Here is a 25,167-nt window from a genome sequence, read left to right on the forward strand (position 1 = left end):
TGTTTTTTAAGCTAATAGCCCAAAATAGGATGCGTTTTTTTTATACCAAAATAGGTATTTCGTTGGTTATCCAACGAAATGCCCACAATCAACACTGTTCCGGTCCGGAATTATTTGTTGCATTTCGCTACACTTGTAGCGAAATGTAACAAATAATTTTTTTTTTTGCATTTCGTTGGTATATGAACGAAATAAGATTTTTTTTTGTATTTCGTTTATCAAAAAACGAAATATGATTTTTTTTTTAATTTCGTTCATATAAAAACGAAATAAGTTTTTTTTTTTTTTTTTTGTATTTCGTTGGTATATGAACGAAATAGGATAATTTTTTTTTGTATTTCGTTTATAAAAAAACGAAATATGATTTTTTTTTATTTCGTTTATATAAAAACGAAATAGGAAAATATATTTTTTTTTTTTGTTTTTTTTGTATTTCGTTGGTATATGAACGAAATAGGATAATTTTTTTTTTGTATTTCGTTTATATAAAAATGAAATAGGAATATATATATATATTTTGTATTTCATTCATATACCAATGAAATAGGATATTTTTTTTTTGTATTTCATTTATATAAAAATGAAATAGGAATTTTTTTTTTCGTTTATATACCAACGAAATGTTTTGTTCCATTTCGCAGGTATATACGAAAAACTTTTTTTTTTTTACCGTTTTTCTGCTCTCCATATCGCTATGGTTTTAATTTTATTTTTGTTTATTTCTGTTGGTTCAATCAGTTTCAAACGAGCATTGAATAGTTGTCAAAATAATATCTTTTACATTTCGTGACTTAATTTGCAAAAATTTTTACTTTTCTCCGTTTATAAATATTGTCCTATCTTTACCTATGGTATATCCTTCGTCTTTCAATTTTCTTTTATCCATCTCATATCTTTCATCTATTGTTTTTCTCTTATCTGTTTCATATCCTTCAACTTTTATTTTTTCTCTCATATATTTCATAAAAGATGACAGAAACTCATGTTAAAGTGTATTTATTTTGGGGTGGTGAAGTTGTGTATGAAGCAGGTTTGGTGAGAAAAGTAAAAAATTTCGTAAATTAAGTCACGAAATGTAAAAGATATTATTTTGACAACTATTCAATGCTCGTCTAAAACTAATTGAACCAACAGAAATGAACAAAAAAATAAAAATAAAACTATAGCGATATGGAGAGCAGAAAAAAGGTAAAAAAAAGGGGGGTTTTCGTTATATACCTGCGAAATGGAACAAAACATTTCGTTGGTATATAAACGAAAAAAAAATTATTTTCCTATTTCGTTTTTATATAAATGAAATACAAAAAAAAATAAAAAATCATATTTCATTGGTATATGAATGAAATACAAAATATATATATATATATATATATATATATATATATATATATATATATATATATATATATATATATATATATATATTCCTATTTCGTTTTTATATAAATGAAATACAAAAAAAAAAAAATTATCCTATTTCGTTCATATACCAACGAAATACAAAAAAAAAACAAAAAAATATATATTTTCCTATTTCGTTTTTATATAAACGAAATAAAAAAAATATTTTCATATTTCGTTTTTTTATAAACGAAATACAAAAATAAAAATTTTTATCCTATTTCGTTCATATACCAACGAAATACAAAAAAAATAAAAATATTTTCCTATTTCGTTTTTATATGAACGAAATAAAAAAAATTCATATTTCATTTTTTTATAAACGAAATACAAAAAAAAATAAAAAAATTATTTGTTACATTTCGCTACAAGTGTAGCGAAATGCAACAAATAATTCCGGACCGGAACAGTGTTGATTGTGGGTATTTCGTTGGATAACCAACGAAATGCCCATTTTGGTATAAAAAAAAACGCATCCTATTTTGGACTATTAGCTCCAAAAACAAGCCATTTTGGCTCCGGACTCCAGTCAACTTTGAAAGGCTCACGCAAAGGTCCAATAGGCACGACTCATGACTTAGTCCAACTTCATTTTTCCTTTTTATTTTTCTTAGATCTTACAAGAAGATGCAAGGTCAAAGTCAATTAATGTCTCATACTTGCATTCCTAAGAATATTAATGAAATCTTCTTCTTCTTCTTCTTTTAAGCTTGACTACAAAAAACGTAGACGTGAGAAAGGACAATTGAATTTGGTCGAACTTATTGCTAGATTGTCAATAGGTACAAGCTTTTTCACGATCAACTACTGTTATTGAACAAGTTTATGCAACCGCCCCCCTTCTATTATGTATATGACAATAGTTATTTAATCGTGCACGAAATGAAAGAAGTCAATTTGTATGTATATTATTGGAGTGATTACAGAAAAATATGGAAATAACAGTTGCAAAGTTAGCTTGATAGGGAACATCACATAGAATCTACATTTAAATAATTTAATAAATTTGAATTCATGAATATTGTGATAGCTGTACAATATTAAATGGTGTTAAAACATTTTAAACGAAACGAGTGTATTTTAGACCATAACCAACTTTTGTTCCAAAAGACGTAGTCGTTCGTGAAAGAATGGGTCACAGAAACAAAATGGCAATTGGTATATGGACATTGTTGAGGGAATTGATGCTCAACTTTTTCACTTATTTTCTTTGAGTAATCAGTTAAAGAACTTTTGAGAAAGAACTACTCCGAAGTAACGCATCTAGCTGATTTTTACAATTTAGTGCAACCACTCTTCGCCAGAATATGGATGAAAAGTGTTTACAAACTCAGAAAGAATAAGTGTCGATGACTAGACGAAGAATCATTATTTGTGAAGGTCACAATCAGTGGTGGAGATATAGGATTGGGAAGGATAAACTTTTTCGTTGTTCTTTTTGCCTCGATTTATATTTCGAGAGTAAATTATTCTATTGGAGTTTCACATCATTTGTGGGATGGGAATATGAATTTCTTATATGGTCTTGCATCCTCGCTTCATGAGCTAGTTTTTTGTGATTAAGTTAGGTTCAAACTAGTCCATTTTTTTTTATGGTGTCAGAATCAGATCCATCCCAATTCATTGTTTTCGATGATGAGCCCTTGTCTTATATTGGCACGCTCATGATGTCCAGTCCTGAAAGTACGGAGGCCGTTAAAGTGCACGTCGTTTTTGTGAGTGGGAACATGAACTCTTTATATGGTCTTCCTTATATACTCTTAAATAATCTTTCCCTCATGAGCTGACATTTGGAGTTGAGTTAGGCGCAAGATATATTTTTTTATTAAAACTTATGTATTTTGATCGTAAATTTAGTTATGAAATCTTTAAGTTTTCTTAAATAAAATTTTCACAAACAACGTAAAAAGTACTATAAGCAACAACAATTGACAATTCAAAATATCCAAAAATCATATAAAACATCACGGTCAAACAAAACTCCTTTGACTCTTAAAATTTGAAAGACTCCACATAAACTGGGACGAAAAATTATATACAAATTAATTTCTTTTCACGTTTATATAATAAATGATGAATATCTCGAATAAAAATTCTGCACCCACCACTTGTGACAATCACATATTCACATTCATGTGTGGAAGTAGCCATCGAAGAATCCTACTATCCCTAGCTTTTTATGGTGGTATACTGGTATATGGCTTGCCTGGCTTTTTATTGGTGGTGTGGCTGACAAACTCCCAAAAGCTCCCTTCAGATTTTCACCAAGTAAAAGAGCTCAAAATTGTCAATATCTCAAGGAAAAGTGGAAAACATACACATAACATACAAGCTTTAGGTTGCGTCTTCCCCAATTGTTAAGTACCGTTTGCCAAAACGTAGTTGTCTTTTATTTTTCATAGGTCAAAAATTGATTCCAAAATAAATATCACTCCTCGTCTCCTATTGATCTATTTAAAACCTTTTTTATACCTAATTAAATTAAATAATGAAATATATAGTGCTATACATGAGTCCGCTAGATTAGTTGCTCACCAGTTTAAATTATTTATCCATCTTCTAAGGGGAAGATCACAAGTAGATCCACGCACTTCCAAGTCCAACTAAAAGTTTCAAAGACCAATTTTTCTTATCAATTTCCTAGTAAGTTACGTTCTAATGTATGATACTTCCTCCGTTTCAAAATAATTGAATTTTTGGGATATCTAAAGATTTAGATAATCTAATTAATGATATTAATTCAATGGTCATTTGACTAAAATACGCAATGATTTCTCAAAATTTCCTTTAAAGGTTGAAATAATGAGTATTGAGACTTGAAAAAACTATTAAAAGAAAGAGTACATTTGGAAACATTTAAATAATAACCTCTTTGAACTTTAAAAAATTCACTTATTTCGGACACAAAAAAATATCAAAACTTTATTTATTTTGGAATGGAGGGAATATTGATTTAGCACTTACTACACAATTACTCCCCTAATTTGTTTGACATGAGTATTAATCTTCCAATTCTTATAATATTTCAACTCATGATCAACTTATTATTCACTTCGTTTAATGATAAATTTCTAAACGCACAACAACGTACATGTATGCTTTTAGATTCTGAATCTTTATTATTACTGATATTTATTTAAACCAAGTTCATACAAATAATATTTTAAACCCGCATAAGTGATTAGATTAAAAATAGTCGACGCATGTAACTACCAATCCTTCGTCGCAACAAGAAAAAGGACTACTAAATCCTTCGTCGCAAGGAGAAAAAGGACTTATGTGTTACTCCTATAAGCTCCCGTTTGTCATGGATTTTGAGGTTGAAATTTGAAAATTTGAGTTTTTAAAATTGTGATTTTGGAACTTGAATTTGTGGTTGAACATGCGTTTTACTTAAAAAAAAAATTTAAGATTTGTGAATGAAAGTCCCAAAATTCAAAAACTGATCTGGATCAGTTTTTAGAACTTGAAATCTTTTTTGAAGACAGATTCTCAAAATCTATGGTCAAACAGATATTGGTAGATAAATTTTCAAAACATGATCCAAAATCTATGGATAAACGCTACCTAAAATTGTGACATTGTTGATAAGCTTGAGCACATTATTGAAGGCAATTTGCGTGATTGCCCTTCACTGGGGGTGGTCTTTAATTTTCGTCCCTCAAATAAGTGGTAAATTCATTTGAAAGGTTAGAAATCAACAAAAGAAAAAGTAAGTGGACCTAACCTATTGAATCATAACTACTTTAATTTTTGCCTTTCACTAAAAAATTTTTGATTCTGAATTCGAATTTCTGCTCAGTCAAAAATTTTAAAAAAATTCGCAAGGCATAAATTGAATTCTGGCATCAGTTGAGTTTCAAACTCTGCCTTAAGACAAAAAAAAAATTGTTGAAATGTTGCAAACATCTAAGGTCTAGTTTTGAATAAAATTTGCCTTAAGACATAAGTTGAGTAAAATTAGAGAGCACCCAAAAGACGGAGCGAAAGAAAAAAAAAAGCATTATTGATTGCAACAAATGGGCCCAAAAATAAAACATAATGGGTCATTTGCACGATTGTCCTTCAGATCTTTAATTTTTATCCCTCGCTAAAAATTTATTAATTTCGGATTTTGACCTCTGCTCAGTTAATTTTTTTTTAAAAAAATCGCAAAATAAAATTTAGATTCGTAAGACAAAACTCTACCTCATTTTTTTTACTTAATTAGAATTGTACAAATCTCTGCCTTAAGGACTAACTTTTATCCGAATAGACCTAATTTTGGATAAAATTTTACCTTAAGGCAAACCTTTATACCTAATTTTGCGTAAAAATTTGCCTTTTAAGGCAAACCTCTACCTTTTACGGCCTAATTTTCCCTGAATAAGTCAAATTTTGCTACAACCCTCTTGTATAAATTCCTTTTTTTTGTTTTTTTATTTTTATTTTTACTGAATTGAAATTCGAACCCAAAACCTCGAGGTATTAAGCGAAGGATAGAAATCAAAGACAACCAATTTGAGGGCCAAAAATTAAAGACAAGTGCCTTTGAAGAACAATAATGAAAGTAATGATGCCCTTTTAGGCCGGTTACAATATTATCATTTCTATATATTAATTTGCCTAGAAGGTCCCAATTACCTACTACGAAATCCAGATCGAGTAACCAAAAAAACCAAAAAAAAAAAAAAAAATCAACTTTAAATCTCTTAAGTAACATCAACGCATTCTGTAAAAATCAGAACATTATACAGTCCGATTTGAACCACCAAAAAAAAAAAACAGGGACAAAATTTTCACTTGCAAGCGTAAGCACGATTAAAAAAAAAACCCGGTTTAAGCAAAAAACAATCCGGTTCAGCTCAAGCACCAGGTGCTGCATCTTTCACTTTACTATGAAGATAGCCACCATATTCCCTTGCATAATCCTTCACATGGCTAGCTGTATCAGCAATCCTGCTTCTTGCATAATCAACCCGGTCTGAACCGGGCGGGTGGAATCCCCTAACATACCTATAAAGCCAAGAAAGAGATGCCAACGTTGCAACCCCAAATCCACAAACAGATAAGAATCCAGCAATGGCTATAAATAGAACAGTACCAACTGGGACCCATATTGGGCTTGAGATTAAGACCAATGGGGTAAAGAAAATAAGACCAAGAATGATTGCTGTAAGGGTTAGCCCAGTGAGAAGGAGTAAGATTGTGCCTGAGATAATTAAGGTTAGGAAACCGACAAGTTGGGTTGAGTTTGGGACATGTTCTTGTAGTTTACGGAGAAAGGAAGGTGTTGTCATGTTGCTGTGGAAACTGGAGGGCCTGGTAGGTTGCCTTTGTGGACGGCCATAGCTAGGTTGTTGATCAGACATTGTAGAGAAAATGACAAGTGTGATAGAGTGGATTTGGAGGAACGAGTGAGAGTGAAATAGATGAGAGTTAAGGGAGAAAAGGATGGGGTGAGGTGACACGTGTTAGGAAGGGGAACATGCAAGAGCACACGTGGTGGGGAGGATTAACAGTCCTAGATGTGCGTTAGGAGAATTGGACCTTTTCTCGTGTCAGATTTACATTTCGACCGTTCAAAGGTTGATAGTTTCCCAACAACTTTGCTTAAATTATTTTTTATAATGCTAAAGGTGAAAATTTTCATCAATCAAGATCTATAAACAAGTCATTCATCATAAGGATAAGTGTTAACATAAAAATACTAATAAACATAATGAAAGCTGTAGAGAAAATGGGTAAAAACTTACCTGCATCGGGGTGTTTACATTATATAATTAAGTAATTTAATGAGGTGTGTATATATATTAATTAATTATAATTAAGTGATAGTTGTGTATATTTACACACTTGACATGCACTCACTGATTTGGTTTTGTGTAAACACTAAGTTTTAACCAAGAAAATTCTTTGTTTCTCATCATCGTCTAGTTTAACGAATCTTCACATCTATATGCCAATGATTCCAGGGAATTACTAAATGATACTCTTCTTATTCTGGCGAATTAGTGAAATCTGCTGCTTTATTCTTGTTATTTGGTGGTGTTTTAAATGGAAAAATTGACATGGAATACCTACGAATTAGCCCTTTTTGGCTACTCGGAGTTTTACTTGAGCAACGCATTTTTGTGATTATCGTAAAACAGAGAAGATGGAAGGAAGAAGGAAAAATGAAGTTAAAAAACCTTAAGCATGCAGCAAGCTTATGCATTATATAATGGTAGATGGGTCGCTTTTTTCTCCCTTAATACTTTTAATTTGATAGTTAAAAGTGATCATGGAAGATGGATCCCCTTTCTGGCTTGGCTGATACTTTGAGTTGTTTTCGAAGAAAGATTCATTCCGTCGCCGGGACTTAAACCCGGGTCTCTCGGGTGAGAGCCGAGTATCCTAACCAACTAGACTACAACGGAGTTCTGACGCTTAGCAAAGACATTATTAAAAATAAATGGCAAACTAGAACCACCAAGGAATACAATCATATTGTCAAGAGTGGCAGAGTGTTTTAAAAGGCAGTTTCAAGAGTCGCCTCGAGGCTCGCTCCGGGGCATGGCACTGGCAAAATGTCCTGAAGCTCACGTGCGGGGCTTAGTGTCTGTGAGGCTTACTCCCTAAGCGCCCGACTGTACGTCCTAAACACGCCTAACGCTTAATGCGCGGGGCTCGCCTAACAGTTCTTACACAAATTATGTGTTAAATTTCTTAATTAAAATTGTTGACCCTTATAATACTTTAACAAATGAATGATACTCAATAGTTTTATTATTTCGCCATTTTAAAGTAATTTTATTTTTATTCATGAAGAAGTTACGTTTTAATTATAATACTGATAAAGTTTATTGATTATTTGCTTATAGTGAGATAAAATGAATAGTATGATAATAATCGTTTCAAGAAATTGTAATTTTTTCATTATTTGAAAGTTAAGACATTAGAGTTGATTTGCATTTCATAATAAGTAGCTTTTAATTCATTTTATTGTTTATACAGGTTGTAAAATTATGTTATATATAATTACAGGTTGTAAGTGTGTGTGTATTCATTTATTTATAGTTTCTTTTATTTTTTGTGTACTTTTGCCTATTCAAAAATATTTATTGTAATTATATTATTTTATGAAATACTAAAAATTAAAAACCCATGGGGCTTACGCCCCGCCGAGGCATATGTAAAACCCCGCCTTTTAAAACACTAGATTGGCATTTTGTGGATACATACACACATATTACAGTACAACGTATCTCATGGGAGCTAAGTTGCGTGGACTCTCCGTTTTTTGTGCCGATCCAATCTCTACACGAGTCGGGAGAGGAAGTTGGAGCGGGATACGTCCGTGATACGGTCAACCAAGTTAGGATACTTGACCAGAGACCATCGACAGATTTGGGGAAAATTTGAGATTTTGATTTCTCAAAATTAATGATGAAACAGATTTAAGATAAAGTAAATGACTTACCTTCACTATTATAAGTAGTACTTTTATCTCATTTTTACTGCTTCGTGTTTCAGAGAATATACTTGTAAGTTTTTCATAGAATATCTCTCAACATTTATAGCTCTACTTTTTATAATTTTGAATTTTCTTAGCCGAATCTCCACACCCGTATTCATACCCGGATCCGCACCCCCAAATCTTAAAATTTAAAATTTGCCGAATCCTTATCGGATACCTGCACCCGAGTCCAAGCAACTTAACATGGGAGTGTTCAGGCAGGAGCACTTGAGACCTTTGTGTCTGATGTTTTGCAAATAAACAAATATACATAAAGGAAAGTTCACGCTCCAGTTTGAACATTGAAACTACAGCAACTGCTAATCCAGCCAATCAGTAACCAAAAAAAAAAAATGACAACCACTACCCTGTTGTTACCAGCACTTGAAGAAAAAAAATGATGTTGATAGTTGCTCTGCGATTCCTAATAACATAAAATTCATTGTCTCGGGTTAGTGTTATGTCTATTCAAACCTGTACACTAAACAAATGATAAATCTACATATTACACAGAACAAAAGTTGGAAAAGATGAACCTCTGATTTAATGTTTATCACCCATTCTATGGCCTCAATTAGGTCCCTTCAGTTTCATCAATTAAAAACCAATCATGATTTCTGCTTCTTGTCGGAACCAGCCATAGAACTTTCAGCTGCTGTAGCGGTTGCTAGTTCCATTAACCTCTCATAATCAATTTCAGTTGATTTATACTTCAACTTGAATCCACCTTGCATCCATGACTTCACACAGTGCAATGCTTGAGTGCTCTCGTAGGGTGTTGAGAACCTCTGCTTCTCTATCTCATCACCTTTGCTGCAGAAAAGGTCTTCAGGCGCCAAGGCAGTCGGTTGTGCAGCTAAAAAGTCCCGAGCCATCACTGACAACCTTGGGTAACGCGCGCTATTCACCTTCCACCATTCCAAGACATCTGTTGGTATTGAAGCAGGAGGCTCTGATAAATATTGGGTGAGTTCATCTGTGGCGGAGGACATGCTTGCCCTACGTTTCTTACGAGCAATTTCCTCTGCAAAAGAAACACTTCCTCCATCTTCTAGCTCTTGTGCAGCGTAAGAGCCGGTGATAGAAGCAAAATGACTGGTGGAATAGTTTCTCATAAAATATCTTCTGGCTTCCTCCAAGTGATTTTCGGAGTTGAGACTTTCTGGAATGAGCTCAACCTTTATTCTTGGATCAAGAATGGCAGTCATATATGTGAAGACATTGCAGACCTGGTTGTTGTAGCTCCGGGCTTTCGTAGCCATTTCCTCAGCACTTTTGAGCCAGTCAGGGCTGTGTCGAGAGTCTTTAGAGGCTGCAATTATTTCAGAAATGTGATCCATGAAGAAAAGAACCAGGCCAATTGTTAGTACTTTGTTTGTACATATGTCATTGATGGTTTTATAGAAAGGTTCTAAATATGCATGCATGATATTCACAGCATTCTTCTCCATGGTGCTGAGGAGCACCCTACTGCCTAATAGCTCATCATATTTTCGGACAATAGTTTCCATTGATTTACCTGCCTGCATGGGAGAATATAATTGAAGTCATCGCTCATTGTAGATTAAATGTAAAGCAGAATCATATTTTCAAATCCAAGTTCTTGTATCTTCCTTAAGATGGTCCGTCGATTCCATTTATAAGTAGTAAGAAACAGACCATAACTCAACAATGTTGGCATATCTATGTATTTCTGTGCAATATAGTTGCTAAGAGATATCCAAATGCAAATTCAATGTTAGAGAATGATAATATTTTGGTTTCAGAGTCAAGTAATCAAGCCAAAGTTTATTCCTGAATAAGATTGGCATTTTGTGTGCAAAATACTTTGAATTATTTGAGATAAGAGAAGAATATAAAATTCGTTATCATAATATATTCAACACAATTTGAGGCAAACTAATGTTACACATTATTGACATTGAAGAACTTCACAATAAAAATGTAATGGTTTAAGACAATTTTCAAGGCGAGCTTTGAACAGTACTAGTCCAACTTCACTATAAACTTATATAAGCTAGATAAATGTTTTCACCTAGTTCTTAACTATTTTTACAAGAATTAGTAACTTGACATTAATGAGCATATTTAACAGGAAAGGAAATACCTTCCGTGCAATGTCAAGCATCTGATAATTGCCACTCCAACGAGGCGAGGCATCAAGAGGGACTTGCCAATTGCCTTCTTGATAAGCATTGCAACATTGGAGAAAATCTTGAGAAATCTCAAAGGACGTGTTCACCTTTAGGACAAACTCCCTTATTTTGGAAATTATTGTCTTTGTAGATCTTAGTCCATCATTTATGATTGAATTCAAAGTATGAGCAGCACATGGAAGATAGTAGAAATGACTCGTATTTTGGCTGTCCATTTCTTCTTTGAGTGTATGACATGCATGCAGTGCAATCGGACTATTATCATGCGTGCAACAGAGGACTCTGTTGTCAATATTATACAGATTAAGGACCTTCAACAAAGCGTGAGAAATTTCAGTAGCCCCACAAGGAGAGGATATGTGACAAATATCAAGGAGCAACCTCTGGAAAGACCAATTTTCGTCAATCCATTGGCATGTGATGCTCATATAGAGGAGTTGCTCGTAAGATGTCCAGAAATCAAGAGTAATAGAGATTTTGGAAGAAATTTGGTCCACTATCACCCTCACATCTTCCTGCATGCTTCTAAAAACTTCATAAAGTACTGTTTGGAACTTTTCTCTAGGCCAAAGTTTTACGGTTGGATTAAGAAATTTAAATGAATTCACAATCCAATGTTCGTCCAAAGTAGAAGGAGGAAGAGATGCAAGAATAAGCCACTTGACAAGCAACCAGTTCAAATGATCGAGCTCCAACTGAGGTACTTTGGCATGAGCTTGAGATTGAGGTTGAGGCTTCTTGGGAACAATGACAGACTGTTGCGCAGGACTAGCAACATTCACTGTTATATCATATCCCGGATGGCGATTGCTGAGATGTCTGCCCAAGTTGCCTTTTAAAAAGGAATAAGTACATCAAAGGTCTACAAATACGACATAATACATTCATTACTCGATTGCTGAGATGCCTGCCCAAGTTGCCTTTTAAAAAGGAATAAGAACATCAAAGGTCTACAAATACGACATAATACATTCATTACTATTTCACCAACAGTGGGTTAGTATTTCCATAATTCTGATTCTATATACTACACTTGATGTAACTATCAATTCATTATGCATCACCCAATTCTTTTCTAAGCACCCTCACACAGTGACGGAACCAGGATTTTCATCTAGGGGATTCAAAAATTCTAGAAAGTAAATACACGAAGAAGTCAGGGGGTTCAATATCTACTATATATATATATAATAAAATAATTTTAACTTTGAAAATACACGGTAATTTTTCGCCGAGGACCCCTGGAGCTAACGTGGCTCTGCCCCTGCCCTCACATGAAAATTCAGCATTTGTCTCAATTAACAGGGAAAAAAAGGTTTAGACATGAAAAATTACCAGTGGCTGTTGCAATTGAATAACTCTGTCCACAAAATTTACACTTCCTAGTTTTCCCATCTGGAGCTGTCTCAAAGTACTTGAGATACACAGATGTCATGGTCTTTTTCCTTGGTTTTGTTGTAGGAGCTTTCTCTGGCCCGGTATCTATAGGATGGATTGTACTTGTAGATTCCACAACGGCAAGGGATTTGGGTTCCATTTCTATTCCAACGAGAGCGATAGGAAAAAGAGGATCAAAGAAGATGAATGCACAATCATAAGAAAAGTGAAATGTAGTAGTACCTTTTAAAGTCTTATAAAGAGAGTTAGCACCCCAATCCATCACATTCACAGCTCCAGTTTTCCCCTATTTCATACTAGTACTTGATTAATTAGTATAATGGAAACTTGCGGAAATTCATGAGAGACACAGTAGGGATGTCTGTTGGTCCCAAAGCTCTTCACCTGCAAATGAATTTGAAAAAATCAGAGCAGTTATCAAAGATTTGAAAAAAGGTTGCATGCATTTAGGGTTTAAGGAAGAAGAGGGGTGAGGAACTAAGAAAATCAATAACTAAACTTACAAATTGGAAAAACACTTGTCATGTTAGTATTGAATCCAATGATAGAAGAGGTTTAGTGAGGGAAAGAGAAGTAGAAAGAAATGGAGGGAAAGGGAAGAAGGAGGAGTTGAGTTTGAAGGCGAAGCCAGATTAGCCGATCTCAGATCCGACTGATACATAAGAGGAGACGAAGCTGAATACCTTTAGTGAGTTGGTAGAGCCGTCACGCCAAACGCTGCCCCCTTTTCTTTTTCTACTTTTCCACGTATTATTACTTTATTAGTACTAGTTGCATTGAGGCTTGCCTTAACTCATGATCTAAAAATAGTAATTTTAATTAAGAAAATATAACTTGTGTCATATTTTTCAACTGCATAATTAACTTAATCTAATGGTACATTAATGCATAATTAATCTAATGATACATTACTCATTTCTTATCGATAAGTCTTTAAAATTATTAGTTTCTTAGTCATAAATTGAATATTTTTTTTAAAGAAAAAAATTATTTATGAGGACGGAAGTTTGGAAGGAAAATTAATAGATACAAAGGAACGCAAAAATTCAATATTCTATGAAGTAACATGATTTAAAGTATGAAAATAATTACGACTCGGTGAGGATGATAAATTGAAAAACATTAGTATATTTTATGAATTTGTGTGCAGATATTTTTTTTTTTAGTATAAATGGAAATAATTATTTTGGTATTTATTAAGTTTCAGTGTCACTCATAATTTTATGTGACAGGGTTTTATGATAGTTAAATGTGGCGATTTAAGCTTAATTTTAAACGAAATCAAGGAAAAATAAATCCATAAAATGCACCTCAATAATCAATTTAATTCTTCGAGTATATTTTTTGTGCTTAAAAATCTTCATTCTTATTTAATCAAACAAGAGATTTAAAAAAAAATTGTGTTGACTGATAATACTACCTTCATTTTCAACACTATATGACACCAATTAATAACTTTCACTTTTAGTATTTGTAATACATCATAGATCGTTCCAAGGTGATGAATAAAATTGGTCACAAAATCTTCTTATACAGTTTAAAAAAATTAGTTAGGAAAAAAATCAATTACATGAGAATCGCATTGATTCAACACGAATACAATATGACATCGTACAATCACTAAAATTCAAAATAGTTATAACTTCTTCAAAATGATAATTGAAATATATGTGTTTCTAATATTCCCTCAGTCCCAATTTATGGGACGCCGTTTGACTTGACACAAAGTTTAAGAAATAAACGAAGACTTTTGAAATTTGTGGTCTAAACAAACGTTAGACACTTGTGTGTACTATAAATCATTTCATTAAGGCAAAAGAGAAATTTTAAAGTTAAGTTGTTTCTAATTATAAAAAGGTAACTTTTTTTATGACGGACTAAAAAGGAAAGAGTGCTACATAAATTGAGACGGATGAAATAAAAGATAAGAAAAATCCACAAAGTTACACCAATTAAAAAGGCCTACGTGGATTGTCTTAAGAAAACGAATGAGGAAAAAAAATGAGAATACAAAAGTTAAAAGTGACATACACGTGGAGGAGCTTCATAGGATCAAATGGTATTGTGAGGACGACAAACTTTCTTGATTGCCGCTTATCTAGTATGGTTATTTGTTTTGGAGCTTGACTATTATGAATACCCACCGCCTAGGATTTCTTAAAAAAGCAACTGCTATCTATTAAGTTTTTCCTCAACCGCTATCTATTAAGTTTTTCCTTCTTACAATGCTTGAACTCGAGACCGTTGATAAAGGTGAATGAATTCTATCTATCGCACCACAACCATTTATGATAAGATATCAGTAGTTTATTTTTAGTTTAGCGTTGACAAATGCATCAACAACACCAATAATAACTATGCTTAGTTACAAATAAGTTGAGAGAGTCGATATATGTATAATTGTTTAAAATAATTTTTACTTCTAATTTATAAGAAATCTTAATCAGTAATATTAGTATTAGTTTAACTTTTAAGAAAATTTATGATTTATGTCATTCTTTTTGTACTAAAGTGTTTTTTTTAAAACTATAATGATAATGCTCGGGCGAGTTTGTACGGCATCTAAAGTATTAAATAATTTTGTCAATCAAAATTTAAATATATCAAAAAAATTACCTCATGTTTTTGCCCCGCCTCTTTTGTGTATTAGAAATATGAGCCAACTCAAGCTTCATATCCCTCTTGAGAGCAATTAGGATTAAACTAGTTTTGGGCGAGGAGACTTATAATTTAATAATGGTTTGTGACATTAAACTAGTCTTGAAAATATTCTTAATAAAATGGATAAGTGCTATACAAAATTGTAAATCTATCTATTCACAATATATAAAACAAAATTGGTTTAGTGCGAACTAATTTGAATTAAAAGATTCTAGAAATTTCACATCCAATCAATAGTACTTACATGGTTACATGCGTGAAATAGAGTAACTATACTTTTTTCGCCACGGCCAACCAGCTAGCTTGGCTGTTTCTATATTTCCATTTCCCACTCGAAGCCAATGAATTTAAGGATAATTTCATTACTTCCACTTTACAATGTTTCAAAAAGACCCATGAACTTGTGATAATGGATAATAAATCTTTTTCTTTTCTGTTACGGAAAGGAGAAAGGAAAAGTGAAAATTGGACATATACATATTGAGTGAAAGAATTCATTCCGATACCAGTAAATTATAAGTCTTGATGAAAAAGAAGGTGTTTATTTTCAATTATCACAAACCCCTTGTGTGAGAGAAGTCCACCGATAACATTAAACTATAAGGCTGAGGAAAAAAAAATACAATTTTAAAAAAAACATTGATTGTTGTAACTTGTTTTGGGGGTCTATAGCTTGCTGGTACTAGTAATAATATTTAATGTATGTTATATCAAATTCAAAAAAAAAAAAAAACACAATAACTTATTAAAAAGATAACAAGAACAGTTTTGAAATATTGACATGCTGAAAAGGTTTCTAGTACTCTTGGGCATGTCACTCACTAGCCCATTGGGCTCTAAACATTTTCACTTACAAAAGATGTTAAAGTTGGCTGGTCTGTACGAATATGATTCTTTAGAGATGATGTTTGAATTATTTTTTCCAAAACCCAACTCAAAAAAAAAAAAAAAAAAAATTCTTCAATTGAGCAAATGGAAAAAACTACTATGTCATTCGCTTTTTTTTTTTTTTGGTTGCTATAATCACATGATTTTATGAGTCTTCATTTGCCAAATTACCAACAAATTTGAGAATTTTGTAAACCTTTTTTCTCTTTGTTCTATGCTGTGTGAGTCAAACTGACAAATTCAAAAACCACATTTGTCATCAAATAATTAATAATAACAGATATACATAATTCTCTCATTGAAATGGAAAGTATAGCTAGTTGGTTTAATTTCTTCTTGTCCATCTTCTGGATCTACCCCATCTTCTGGATCTCCCTTTTCTCCAAATAATAGCATGAGGGTCTGGACAAACTTGGTATGGAATTCTTGGTGGATGAATTTCTGGGACACTGCACACATTACATTATTCATACTTCAATCATCAATGGCTAGTGGGACACATATTATGTCCTTTTCTGTTTTTTGTGGGGCCTTTCCTTTATGATTTACGCACAAACAAACCGCCAAATATTACTAAAAAAAATTGTACATGATCACAATTTGATAGACTGCAAAAAATAGTAGGAGTAATTCCAATTTGTTAAAGGATATAAACATCCTTTATATTAAATGTGGTAAGGGTGGTTCAAAATTTGCTTTGAATCATCATACGTTCAAATTTCATCTGTCACAATTTTATACTTTTCTGATTACCCTTATAAGAATTTCTATTTATGCCGCTGTCAACAAATGTATATTATCCAAGATGTGTTGTCAAGTCGACAGGCAAACAAACTCATTTATTTCTTGTTACCTCTTGCTTCAAGTAATGAAACAAACCCTATCCTTAATTTCTATTGTCTACAGACTACAGCCGTGCCATATGGCCTTATCTATTCCTGATCACATCACAACTAAGGCAACGAACTCATTAAGTAAAATACCCAATTCATTTTACCACTTTAATCTAATGGTTAATATAAGACGCAATATTTTTTCCCTCTCGATGTTCAACACTCGCTTTGAGGCTCAACTAATTCAGTTTCACGCCGGGAAGTTCCAGTTTGGAGGTAATACTCTCCCTATCAAACGTGACTTCATTTTCTGGGTTCAAATTCGAAACCTCTAATTAAGATGGAGGAATACTAAATAGAAATTTTCAATATATCTTATCACTTTAATGATTTATTAGTGGGATTATACCAGAGTTTGGACCACAGATTATATATAGTATATGGAGCAGGTAACTGACTTGCATCAAAGTAAGAAAAGGAAATGCAATGCATGAGATTATTAGGAATCATATTCTTACCTCAGTGCAGCTATTTCAATCTGTGAGAAGTCCATGTTGGTTGAACTGTTAGGTAAAAAAATAGTTCTTAATTTCCTTGTCGTGGTCAATGGGGTTGGTTGCTTGATGGCTAGTACTTTGCAACTCAAATTGTTTGCTATACTGTTGTGGGCCATGGCCATTCTATGCAAGGAATAAATAAATAGTTAGTACTAGTAGTATTAGTTCCACTCTATTAAACATATCTGAGTAAATAAAACATTGCAGATGAAACTATTCAATTAGAGTGTAATGATTATTGAGAATTTATATAATCGACTATAACTAGGTTAACTTTATGATAAGATCCAAAGAAATACTCTGTCATAGATCTACAAGTCTTGGTCAGGATTCTAAAGCGCTCTCTTCATCGATGAATAAAGTGCAACCAAACAATTCTATTTCTATAACCTATGGCTATGGGTCAGCGTCATAGTTCCTACTATACAAGTGGCTCTTGTTTCCTAGTTCATTCCCCATTTGTTGTGATTGCATATCTCAGTGTGAGTAGGTTAGCAGATAGGGATATATCAGCTAGCTAAGTTTCTCGTTTCATAGAAACAAATATGTATCTTTCATATGAACAGGCCAAGAATTGACCAGCCTTAATTCCTTGCGCTCGCACATTGTAGGGTCAAACATAATATAATTAAGTAATTAAAAGTATATTTTCTTTAATAGTTTAAACTTTTTGATGAAAGATCACACATTTTAATACTGTGTGCACAAAAATATTGAGATCCTAAAACAAATCTTAAGGATATGATACTGTGAGGATCGCGTGATAGGCATGAATAAAAAATTTAGCAGTCAAATAATGAGCATACAAATTGCATGAAACGGCCGGCCAATGGGCTGTAACCGGAACGTGGCAGAGTAAGAGGAGATTGGCCAGTCTATAAAAAATCTCACCAAGTAAACAATAACAGATAAGAGTTCCATCAAACTCAATTAATAATTCACTAATCCTTATCCAACTCTAAATATTTTAAATCCAATAATAACTAAGTAAACTACCCGAACTTTGATCTTGGCGAGGGTTTGAATCCCCTGATTGTAATCCCTTCCCCATTTCCCCTATGTAATTAAAAAAAAAAAAACTAAAGTACACTAAATATAGTTCTGGAGGTACACATTCCCTTCTCGATATGAAACAATATACGAGAAATAAATTGCAATGTTCGATAGCGATGTTAAAGTAGTGAATCTATAGGTACTATAACAATAATCTTCCAGAACAACTAACATGTCACAGACAGAAATTGGAAGTTGGAACCACCATCTTTGTCTCCATAATAAGAGATTTCAAGTTTTAATTTTGAAAAACAAAAAAAAAAAAAATGGATAAAGAGTGCTTACTTCATTAGGTAGATTACAAGGCCTATTGCAATTTTCAACTGAAGCAGATATCAACATTGTGCATAGCTCAATCCAAAAAGGGAAGAAGGGGTGGGGTACCAATTGGGTTAACTACTAAAAGGGCCTGTTCCTTAAGGGCAGAGGAGAGTTGACCAACCATGGTGATAGGCCTTTAATGGCTTTAATGCTAGGAAGGAACTTCCTGTCCATTTTCTATCTACACAGAAATAACTTCAATTCATACAACCTCTAATCAATTAATGAATTTGTCCTTAAAGACTCTACCCTGTAATCTTAATTTTCTTTTTCTTAGTACTTCTCAACAAGAAAAAGAGCAGATTGACAACTAAGAAAAAGCTTTATTATGGTCTAGTGATCAATGAATTAGTTTGAAAATCATGAGGTAAATTGCAGCAGAACGGCAAAAATACTAGGTAATTTTTTCTCATCTATCCGAGTCTTGATCAATAAAGTTACCCTGCTGGAAAGTATAGACTTGTAGAATTTGCTAAAATGCATATAAACTGAAATGAACACCACGATTATCGAGAGAGAAAAAAACTTTATTTTTTGAAGGAAAGAGGAGGGATTTGAAACTTACTTGTAAAGAAAGCTATGGTCATGAAGTCCAACAACAAGAGCTGAAGCTCCAATCTCTCTAACCATGTCAGCAATCTTTCCACCATCTTGATCCCCTTCAGTCACCACAATATCTGTCTTCGTCTGTAACAGATCAATCCCTATGTCTGTTATAATCATATATGTATCAGTAACATTACAAATTAAACTAAAACTTAAAAAGATGGATGAAAAACAGAACAATGTAACAAATAATAACAGAGTGACCTACGTTGGGATAATTGTTGCAAAGGTCTTGAAAAGACAGAGCCAATTGAAAACCTTTAAGCCGAAGATGCCTAATCTTTTTGTTGCTTTCGGATCTTAAATTTGGAAAAACGTGAAGAAGTGTCACTAAATCCCCATAACGTAATAAGTTATGAAGAGCCCATTGCAAAGCTGTTCTTGATACTTCTACATCTTCCACAATCACAATTATTTTCCTCACATCCATACTCACCCCTCACCCCCCACCCCGCCCACCCAAAAAGAAAAAAGAAAAAAGAAACCTTGGAATTCCTCTATCAATTTCTTGGTCTAATCAAAGGTGGTTTTATGAGATACAGAGCACTAACTAGTTTTTTCTTTTGATGTACAAATAAAACATAAACATAAGACTTTGTTTGCTTATGTTATATTTTTGAAAATGGAAGTTTGCCTGTAAGATTGAGATTGGATGGAGAAAAAAACTAGGTATCGGACAAACACAGAGAAGTAGGGAGTAATAATACAATCGAATATTTAATGGGTCTGTCTCTGCAGGTTGTGCTTGTACGCCTGATTGGACCACAAATGATTAAAAGCCGGCTAGAGAGGGAACTGTTTTTTTTTTTTTTTTTTTTTTTTTTATGCTTATTTTTTTAAATCATCATTATTTTATGTTTTTGAATTTTCACAAATTTTTTAAGTTACATTGGTAATGTATAATTTTTTCAGATCATGTTAACATACCATAATAGATAACCCTTTATTGTAAGTGTGGTATGGTAATTATCCGAACCACTTATATTAATGAACATAACTTTAACATTACTACATTAGTTTTTGTACGTACCCAAACTAATGTTTCTGTGTGTGTGAATTTTACCATTTAAAAGGTTGCTAGAGATTTGTTAGATTCTGATATAACATGGGATTTAATGTGAACAAAAAGCATTTACTCATGTAGATTTCATGGCCGTGGCTTTTAAGAAGCTCAACCGTTCAATACATTATATACAACGAGAATGTTTTGCATTAATCATGCAATATTTGTTTTTTATTTCACAACATGACAGTACTACTATATGACGTTAAAACAATTCTGCAATTCAATGAATTAGATAGTAAATAATTCTGCATTTAAGTGTAAAAATGTTTTGAAAAATTCAATGTACTTGGATTGGTTCCAAAAGATTACACACCCTCTTTGCTAAACTATCAACTTATATTAACTTGTACATTTATATGTGGTTAAATTTAATTGCCGAAATGTTTTTTATAGGACATAAGATTACAATGTAAACTTATTAACAAATTTATACTGAATTAGATACATTTAATTTTACATTACATTAAAAATAAAACTGAATATTCATTAATAAGTAATCCTTCCGTCCCAATTTATATGAAGGTTGACCAATTTGGGGAGTCAAATAACTTTTTTTCCTTGACGCAATTGTAAACATAGTTCTTTTTCGAGTATTTTAAAATAAAATTTACGTATTTGGAAACTGTATAAAAAGTACTATAAGTCTGTATAATTAATAATTCACAATATATGAAAAGAGTTGAAGAAAATCATAGTTAAAGAAAGAGCTATTTGACTTCCCAAACTAGTCAACTTTCATATAAGTTGGGACTGAGGGGGTAAGAAATATGTATAGAAAGCGACATGTTTATTTTACGTCTATTAGTATGATACAAACATCGTATACCATTAACTTTTTCCCTATAAAAACAACGGAAAAGGGTCAAATATACCCTTCATTATACTTTGGGGCCAAATATACCCCTGCTGCTATACTATTGGTTCAAATATACTCCTCCTCCGTTAAAGTTGCTAAGGTGGACATCCAATCCTATGTGACACTAACATTAGATGAGGTGAATGCCATGGGGCATGCCACCTCAGCACCTCTAACCCATTTTACCCCTTCCCTATATTTGTTCTTCCTACTCCATTAAAATTTTCTTCCCTTTCACCACCATTGCCACCATTACAGCCACCTGGAAAATTCACTATAAGTATGAGTAGAAGCTGAAGGAAATCCCGAACCCGAATATATTCTTCTTTCAAAAAGACAATCAAATTGAGTTTCATTTAAAAGAAACATGTAACTTGAAGATTCAACTGTGAAGCACCAATCAGCGTATATAAGCAAAAAATACTAACTACAGAGCTAAAAAGATGACTCCTTTAACTATTCTACTTTAGGACCCAAAGGAATTCCAGACTTACCCTACAAGCGTAAGTGAATTTTTAATGGCTCTAAACTAATTCAAACAATAATTTCCTAATCACTTTCACAAAAAGAGAGAAATAAGAAGCAAAAGATTAAAAATATATGAATTCTGGGGAATACACTTACTAATCAAGTTAATTTCCACTGTTTTTCTCATACCCCTTAAAGAATTTTGATTTTTAAAAAAAAAAAATGACCCCACCAAAAGAAATTACCATCAGAGATTAGAAAGGCAACCATAAATATTTCATGTCTTTCTCGAATTCCTTTGGGTTGGGTTTTCCCCAGTTTGTTAATTTCACCATTGAATGGTTGTTGTGGGTTAAATCACACGTTATTAGACTTTTTAATTGTCATCCTATTGATTGGAGTTTCGCAATTTTGAGCTAGAGACTTAATTGTTCTTTCTTTTTTTCTTCATCTGCCTTTTCCGTTCTTCCTCGATTCTTCTGGGTTTTCTTCCATAATTGACAATGTCGTCATTCGATTGTTGCTGTGGGTTAAATCACAAGATCATGTAATTTACGGTAGCGGTAATGGTGTCAATGGAGGTGAAGGGGAAGAAAATTTTAATGGAGGAGGAAGAACAAATAGAGGGGACGGATAAAATGGGTTAGAGGTGCTGAGGTGGCATGCCACGTGACATCCACCTCATTTAATGTTAGTGACACGTAGGATTGGATGTCCACCTTAAACAACTTTAACAGATGGGGTATATTTGAACCAATAATATAACATCAGATATATATTTGGCCCTTTTCCGTAAAAACAATACACTTAATTAGTAATTTGATTATTGGATTGTAGCGGGAGCGGGGAAGCGTCATCCACGTATCAGGGATCACTCTGTCCTTATAAAAACAAGTGGAGTGAGGAGAAACATCCTCAGAAAATTTTGGTTCTCTGTTTTTTGGTTCTTACTCCTTTGTCTTCTTTACATACACCATTTCATTTTTTCCTGTTCCAGGCTCATCTTAAATTTATTTTAAACCAAAGAAATAAAAACCTTTAAAAACGTAATAAAAGTAAGGTAGTTGCCAGGGGATGAGTTAGGGACGGAAGAGGATCATCTAAATCAGAAGCGTAGGCAGAATGTCAACTTTATGAGTTTTGAATTTTAGAATGATGACTCCAAATATTAATAACTGTGTTCAAGATTTAATGCGCATACATATTTGATGAATTTCTTAACAAAAAGGCTTAAGTGACTAAAACGCCCCTGAACTTGACACGTTTTGCAACTTCAGTCCCCAAACTATTGATGGACTTCAAGACACCCCTAAACTCGGTTAAATGGGTTTTATTACACCCCTGAGCTCATTAACCGGAGTGAGTATAGTTACTCACGGGTAGGGCTGGGCATAAATACCGAAAACTGAAAAACCGAACCGAACTAGTTTGGTTCGGTGTTTGGTGTTCATCGTTAAAAACCCGAAACCGAAAAAGCCGAATCGAAGTTTGATAAAACCGAACCGAAAAACCGAACGCGCACCGAATTTAATACATTACCCAAAAAAAATTAAAATAGTCCAGGCCCATTAAGTTTAAAGCAAAAAAAAACCCAATTGTAATAAGTCCTCTTTTGCATTTGTATCCCTAATTTTCCACTTCAATTGAAAAAATCAAATATCCTTAACAAAGAAAGGTAACTAGGATGTCTCTTTAGGATTAATGTATGTCCTTTATGTGTTTTCTTAATTATTCTTACGGTATGTATATAACACCTAGTAATCCTATGTCATGATTATAGTTTTCTGTTCTTGTGTATCCTGTTTGTTTGATTTTGATTTCAATTTATCAGTTTTATGTTTTATTGCTTTTGAGAATATGAATTAGTGTCAATGGAATCGCTTCTAATATTATATTAAAAAAAACGAATTGAAAAAACTGAAACCGAACCGAACCGAACTTTAAAAAACCGAAACCGAAAGAACCGAACTGAACTAGTTTAGTTCGGTGTTTGGTGTCCACCTTCAAAAAACCAAACTCGAAATAGCCAAACCGAAGTTTGATAAAACCGAACCGAAAAACCGAACGCCCACCCCTACTCACGGGTCCAGCAGTAAAATAAGGCTTATGTGGCCCTCCACGTGTAAAATATTAATGCCACATGGCATTTTCATCCTATGTGTCCTCCACATAGATAAATTGTTTTGAATAAAATGTAAAACTGATTTTTTTTTTATAAAAAATCTAGAACAATGAAATATTTATTTTAAATCTAGAAAATTTGATTTTTAAAAAAAATGAAAAACTACAGTTTTAATTAAAATATCTGTAAAAAAAAATGGATTTTAAAAAAAAAATGGATTTTTAAAAAAAAAAATGAAAACTTGATATTTTTTTAAAAGTGTCCTAAAAAATTCAAATTTTCATGATTCTTTTAAGACACTTCTTTAAAAAAGAACTGGAAAAACTGATTTTTTTTCAAAAAATGTGGAAAACCCTTTTTTTTTAAATAATCCCGGAAAATTAGATTAGTTTTTAAAATCTAGAAAAAAATTATCAGTTTTCCACTTTATTCTTAAAAAAATCAGTATCACAGATTTTAAAAAAGTCCAGGTTTTTAATCAAAAATTCAATTTTTCAGATTCTTTTTTAGAAAAATGGGTTTATTTAGTTTTCGAGCTTTTTAAAAAGTCCAGGTTTTTTAATTAAAAAAAAATCAAATTTTTAGATTTTTTTTAAAAAAATAACAGGTTTCTCAATTTTCAAGATTTAAAAATTTCCATATTTTTTTAATAAAAAATTCAGTCCAGATTTACTCTTAAAAAATGGGTTTTCCACATTTTTTTAAAAAAATAGTTTTTTATTTTATTTTAAAAAAATATACTCACTTTTTAATGAATTTTCCATAATTAATTTTTCTTTAAAAAAAAAAACTGACGTGGCACCTCTCACGCGCCTGTTGGCGTGTGACTACACTCGTTGTGCCATGTGGCAGCTCTGGGATGAATTAAAACCCATTTTGCCAAGTTTAGGGATGTCTTGAAGTGCAACAATAGTTTGGGGACTAAAGTTGCAATTCGTGTTAAGTTTAGGGACATTTTAGTCACTTAAGCCTAACAAAAATGCACGGTTTAACCAAGAGTTACCGAGTTCCACCAAACTCGAATGTACCTAAGCTTCTACCTTCGCCCCTGATCTGAACCCTTCTAATTACTGGAGAACTATACAGTATATATCATAAATATTCTCCTTAGCTCCTTCATGTGCCTACATTTTTATATCCTGAATTCCTGATAGGTGTTGTTCTTATGGAAACACTGACTTTGAGGGATAAGTGGCTAGTGAAAGCGACCTAAAGTAAAATGGCTTGTCTTTTGCGATGGATCAAGAATTATATCTACTATACATGCCATTATATTCCTTATAAGAGTTTTAACATTTTGTGTA

At 32.6% G+C, this 25,167-nt stretch overlaps 3 protein-coding genes and 1 non-coding gene across 6 annotated transcripts; all 4 read right to left on the minus strand.

Moving 5' to 3' along the window:
- Window positions 1-6,065: 6,065 nt before the first annotated feature.
- On the minus strand, window positions 6,066-6,805 carry LOC132634347 (oleosin G-like). Its single transcript, XM_060350610.1, has one exon. The coding sequence runs from the start codon at window positions 6,750-6,752 to the stop codon at window positions 6,246-6,248; it is 507 nt and encodes a 168-aa protein (XP_060206593.1). The 5' UTR covers window positions 6,753-6,805; the 3' UTR covers window positions 6,066-6,245.
- Window positions 6,806-7,726: 921 nt separating this feature from the next.
- Window positions 7,727-7,799, minus strand: TRNAE-CUC (transfer RNA glutamic acid (anticodon CUC)). The gene has a single exon. It is a non-coding gene; the product is annotated as a tRNA-Glu (tRNA).
- Window positions 7,800-9,262: 1,463 nt separating this feature from the next.
- LOC132633305 (zinc finger BED domain-containing protein RICESLEEPER 1) lies at window positions 9,263-13,175 on the minus strand. 3 transcript variants are annotated; one of them, XM_060349624.1, is made up of 5 exons: window positions 12,936-13,104; window positions 12,655-12,816; window positions 12,370-12,573; window positions 10,986-11,866; window positions 9,263-10,401 (listed from the first exon to the last, which is right to left on the minus strand). In XM_060349624.1, exons 2-5 carry the CDS (start codon window positions 12,692-12,694, stop codon window positions 9,487-9,489), a joined length of 2,040 nt encoding a protein of 679 aa, XP_060205607.1. In that variant the 5' UTR covers window positions 12,695-12,816; window positions 12,936-13,104; the 3' UTR covers window positions 9,263-9,486. The 3 variants fall into 3 exon arrangements, with proteins under 3 accessions (XP_060205607.1, XP_060205606.1, XP_060205605.1); XM_060349623.1 differs by lacking the exon at window positions 12,936-13,104 and adding an exon at window positions 13,116-13,175 and having other exon boundaries at window positions 12,370-12,816; XM_060349622.1 differs by having other exon boundaries at window positions 12,370-12,816.
- Window positions 13,176-16,091: 2,916 nt separating this feature from the next.
- Window positions 16,092-20,475, minus strand: LOC132633306 (uncharacterized). Its single transcript, XM_060349626.1, has 4 exons — window positions 19,560-20,475; window positions 19,311-19,432; window positions 17,333-17,494; window positions 16,092-16,430 (listed from the first exon to the last, which is right to left on the minus strand). Exons 1-4 carry the CDS (start codon window positions 19,779-19,781, stop codon window positions 16,307-16,309), a joined length of 630 nt encoding a protein of 209 aa, XP_060205609.1. The 5' UTR covers window positions 19,782-20,475; the 3' UTR covers window positions 16,092-16,306.
- Between the last annotated feature and the right edge of the window lie 4,692 nt (window positions 20,476-25,167).

This window comes from Lycium barbarum, chromosome 3 (assembly GCF_019175385.1).
Source record: "Lycium barbarum isolate Lr01 chromosome 3, ASM1917538v2, whole genome shotgun sequence".
NCBI classification, from domain to species: Eukaryota; Viridiplantae; Streptophyta; class Magnoliopsida; order Solanales; family Solanaceae; genus Lycium; species Lycium barbarum.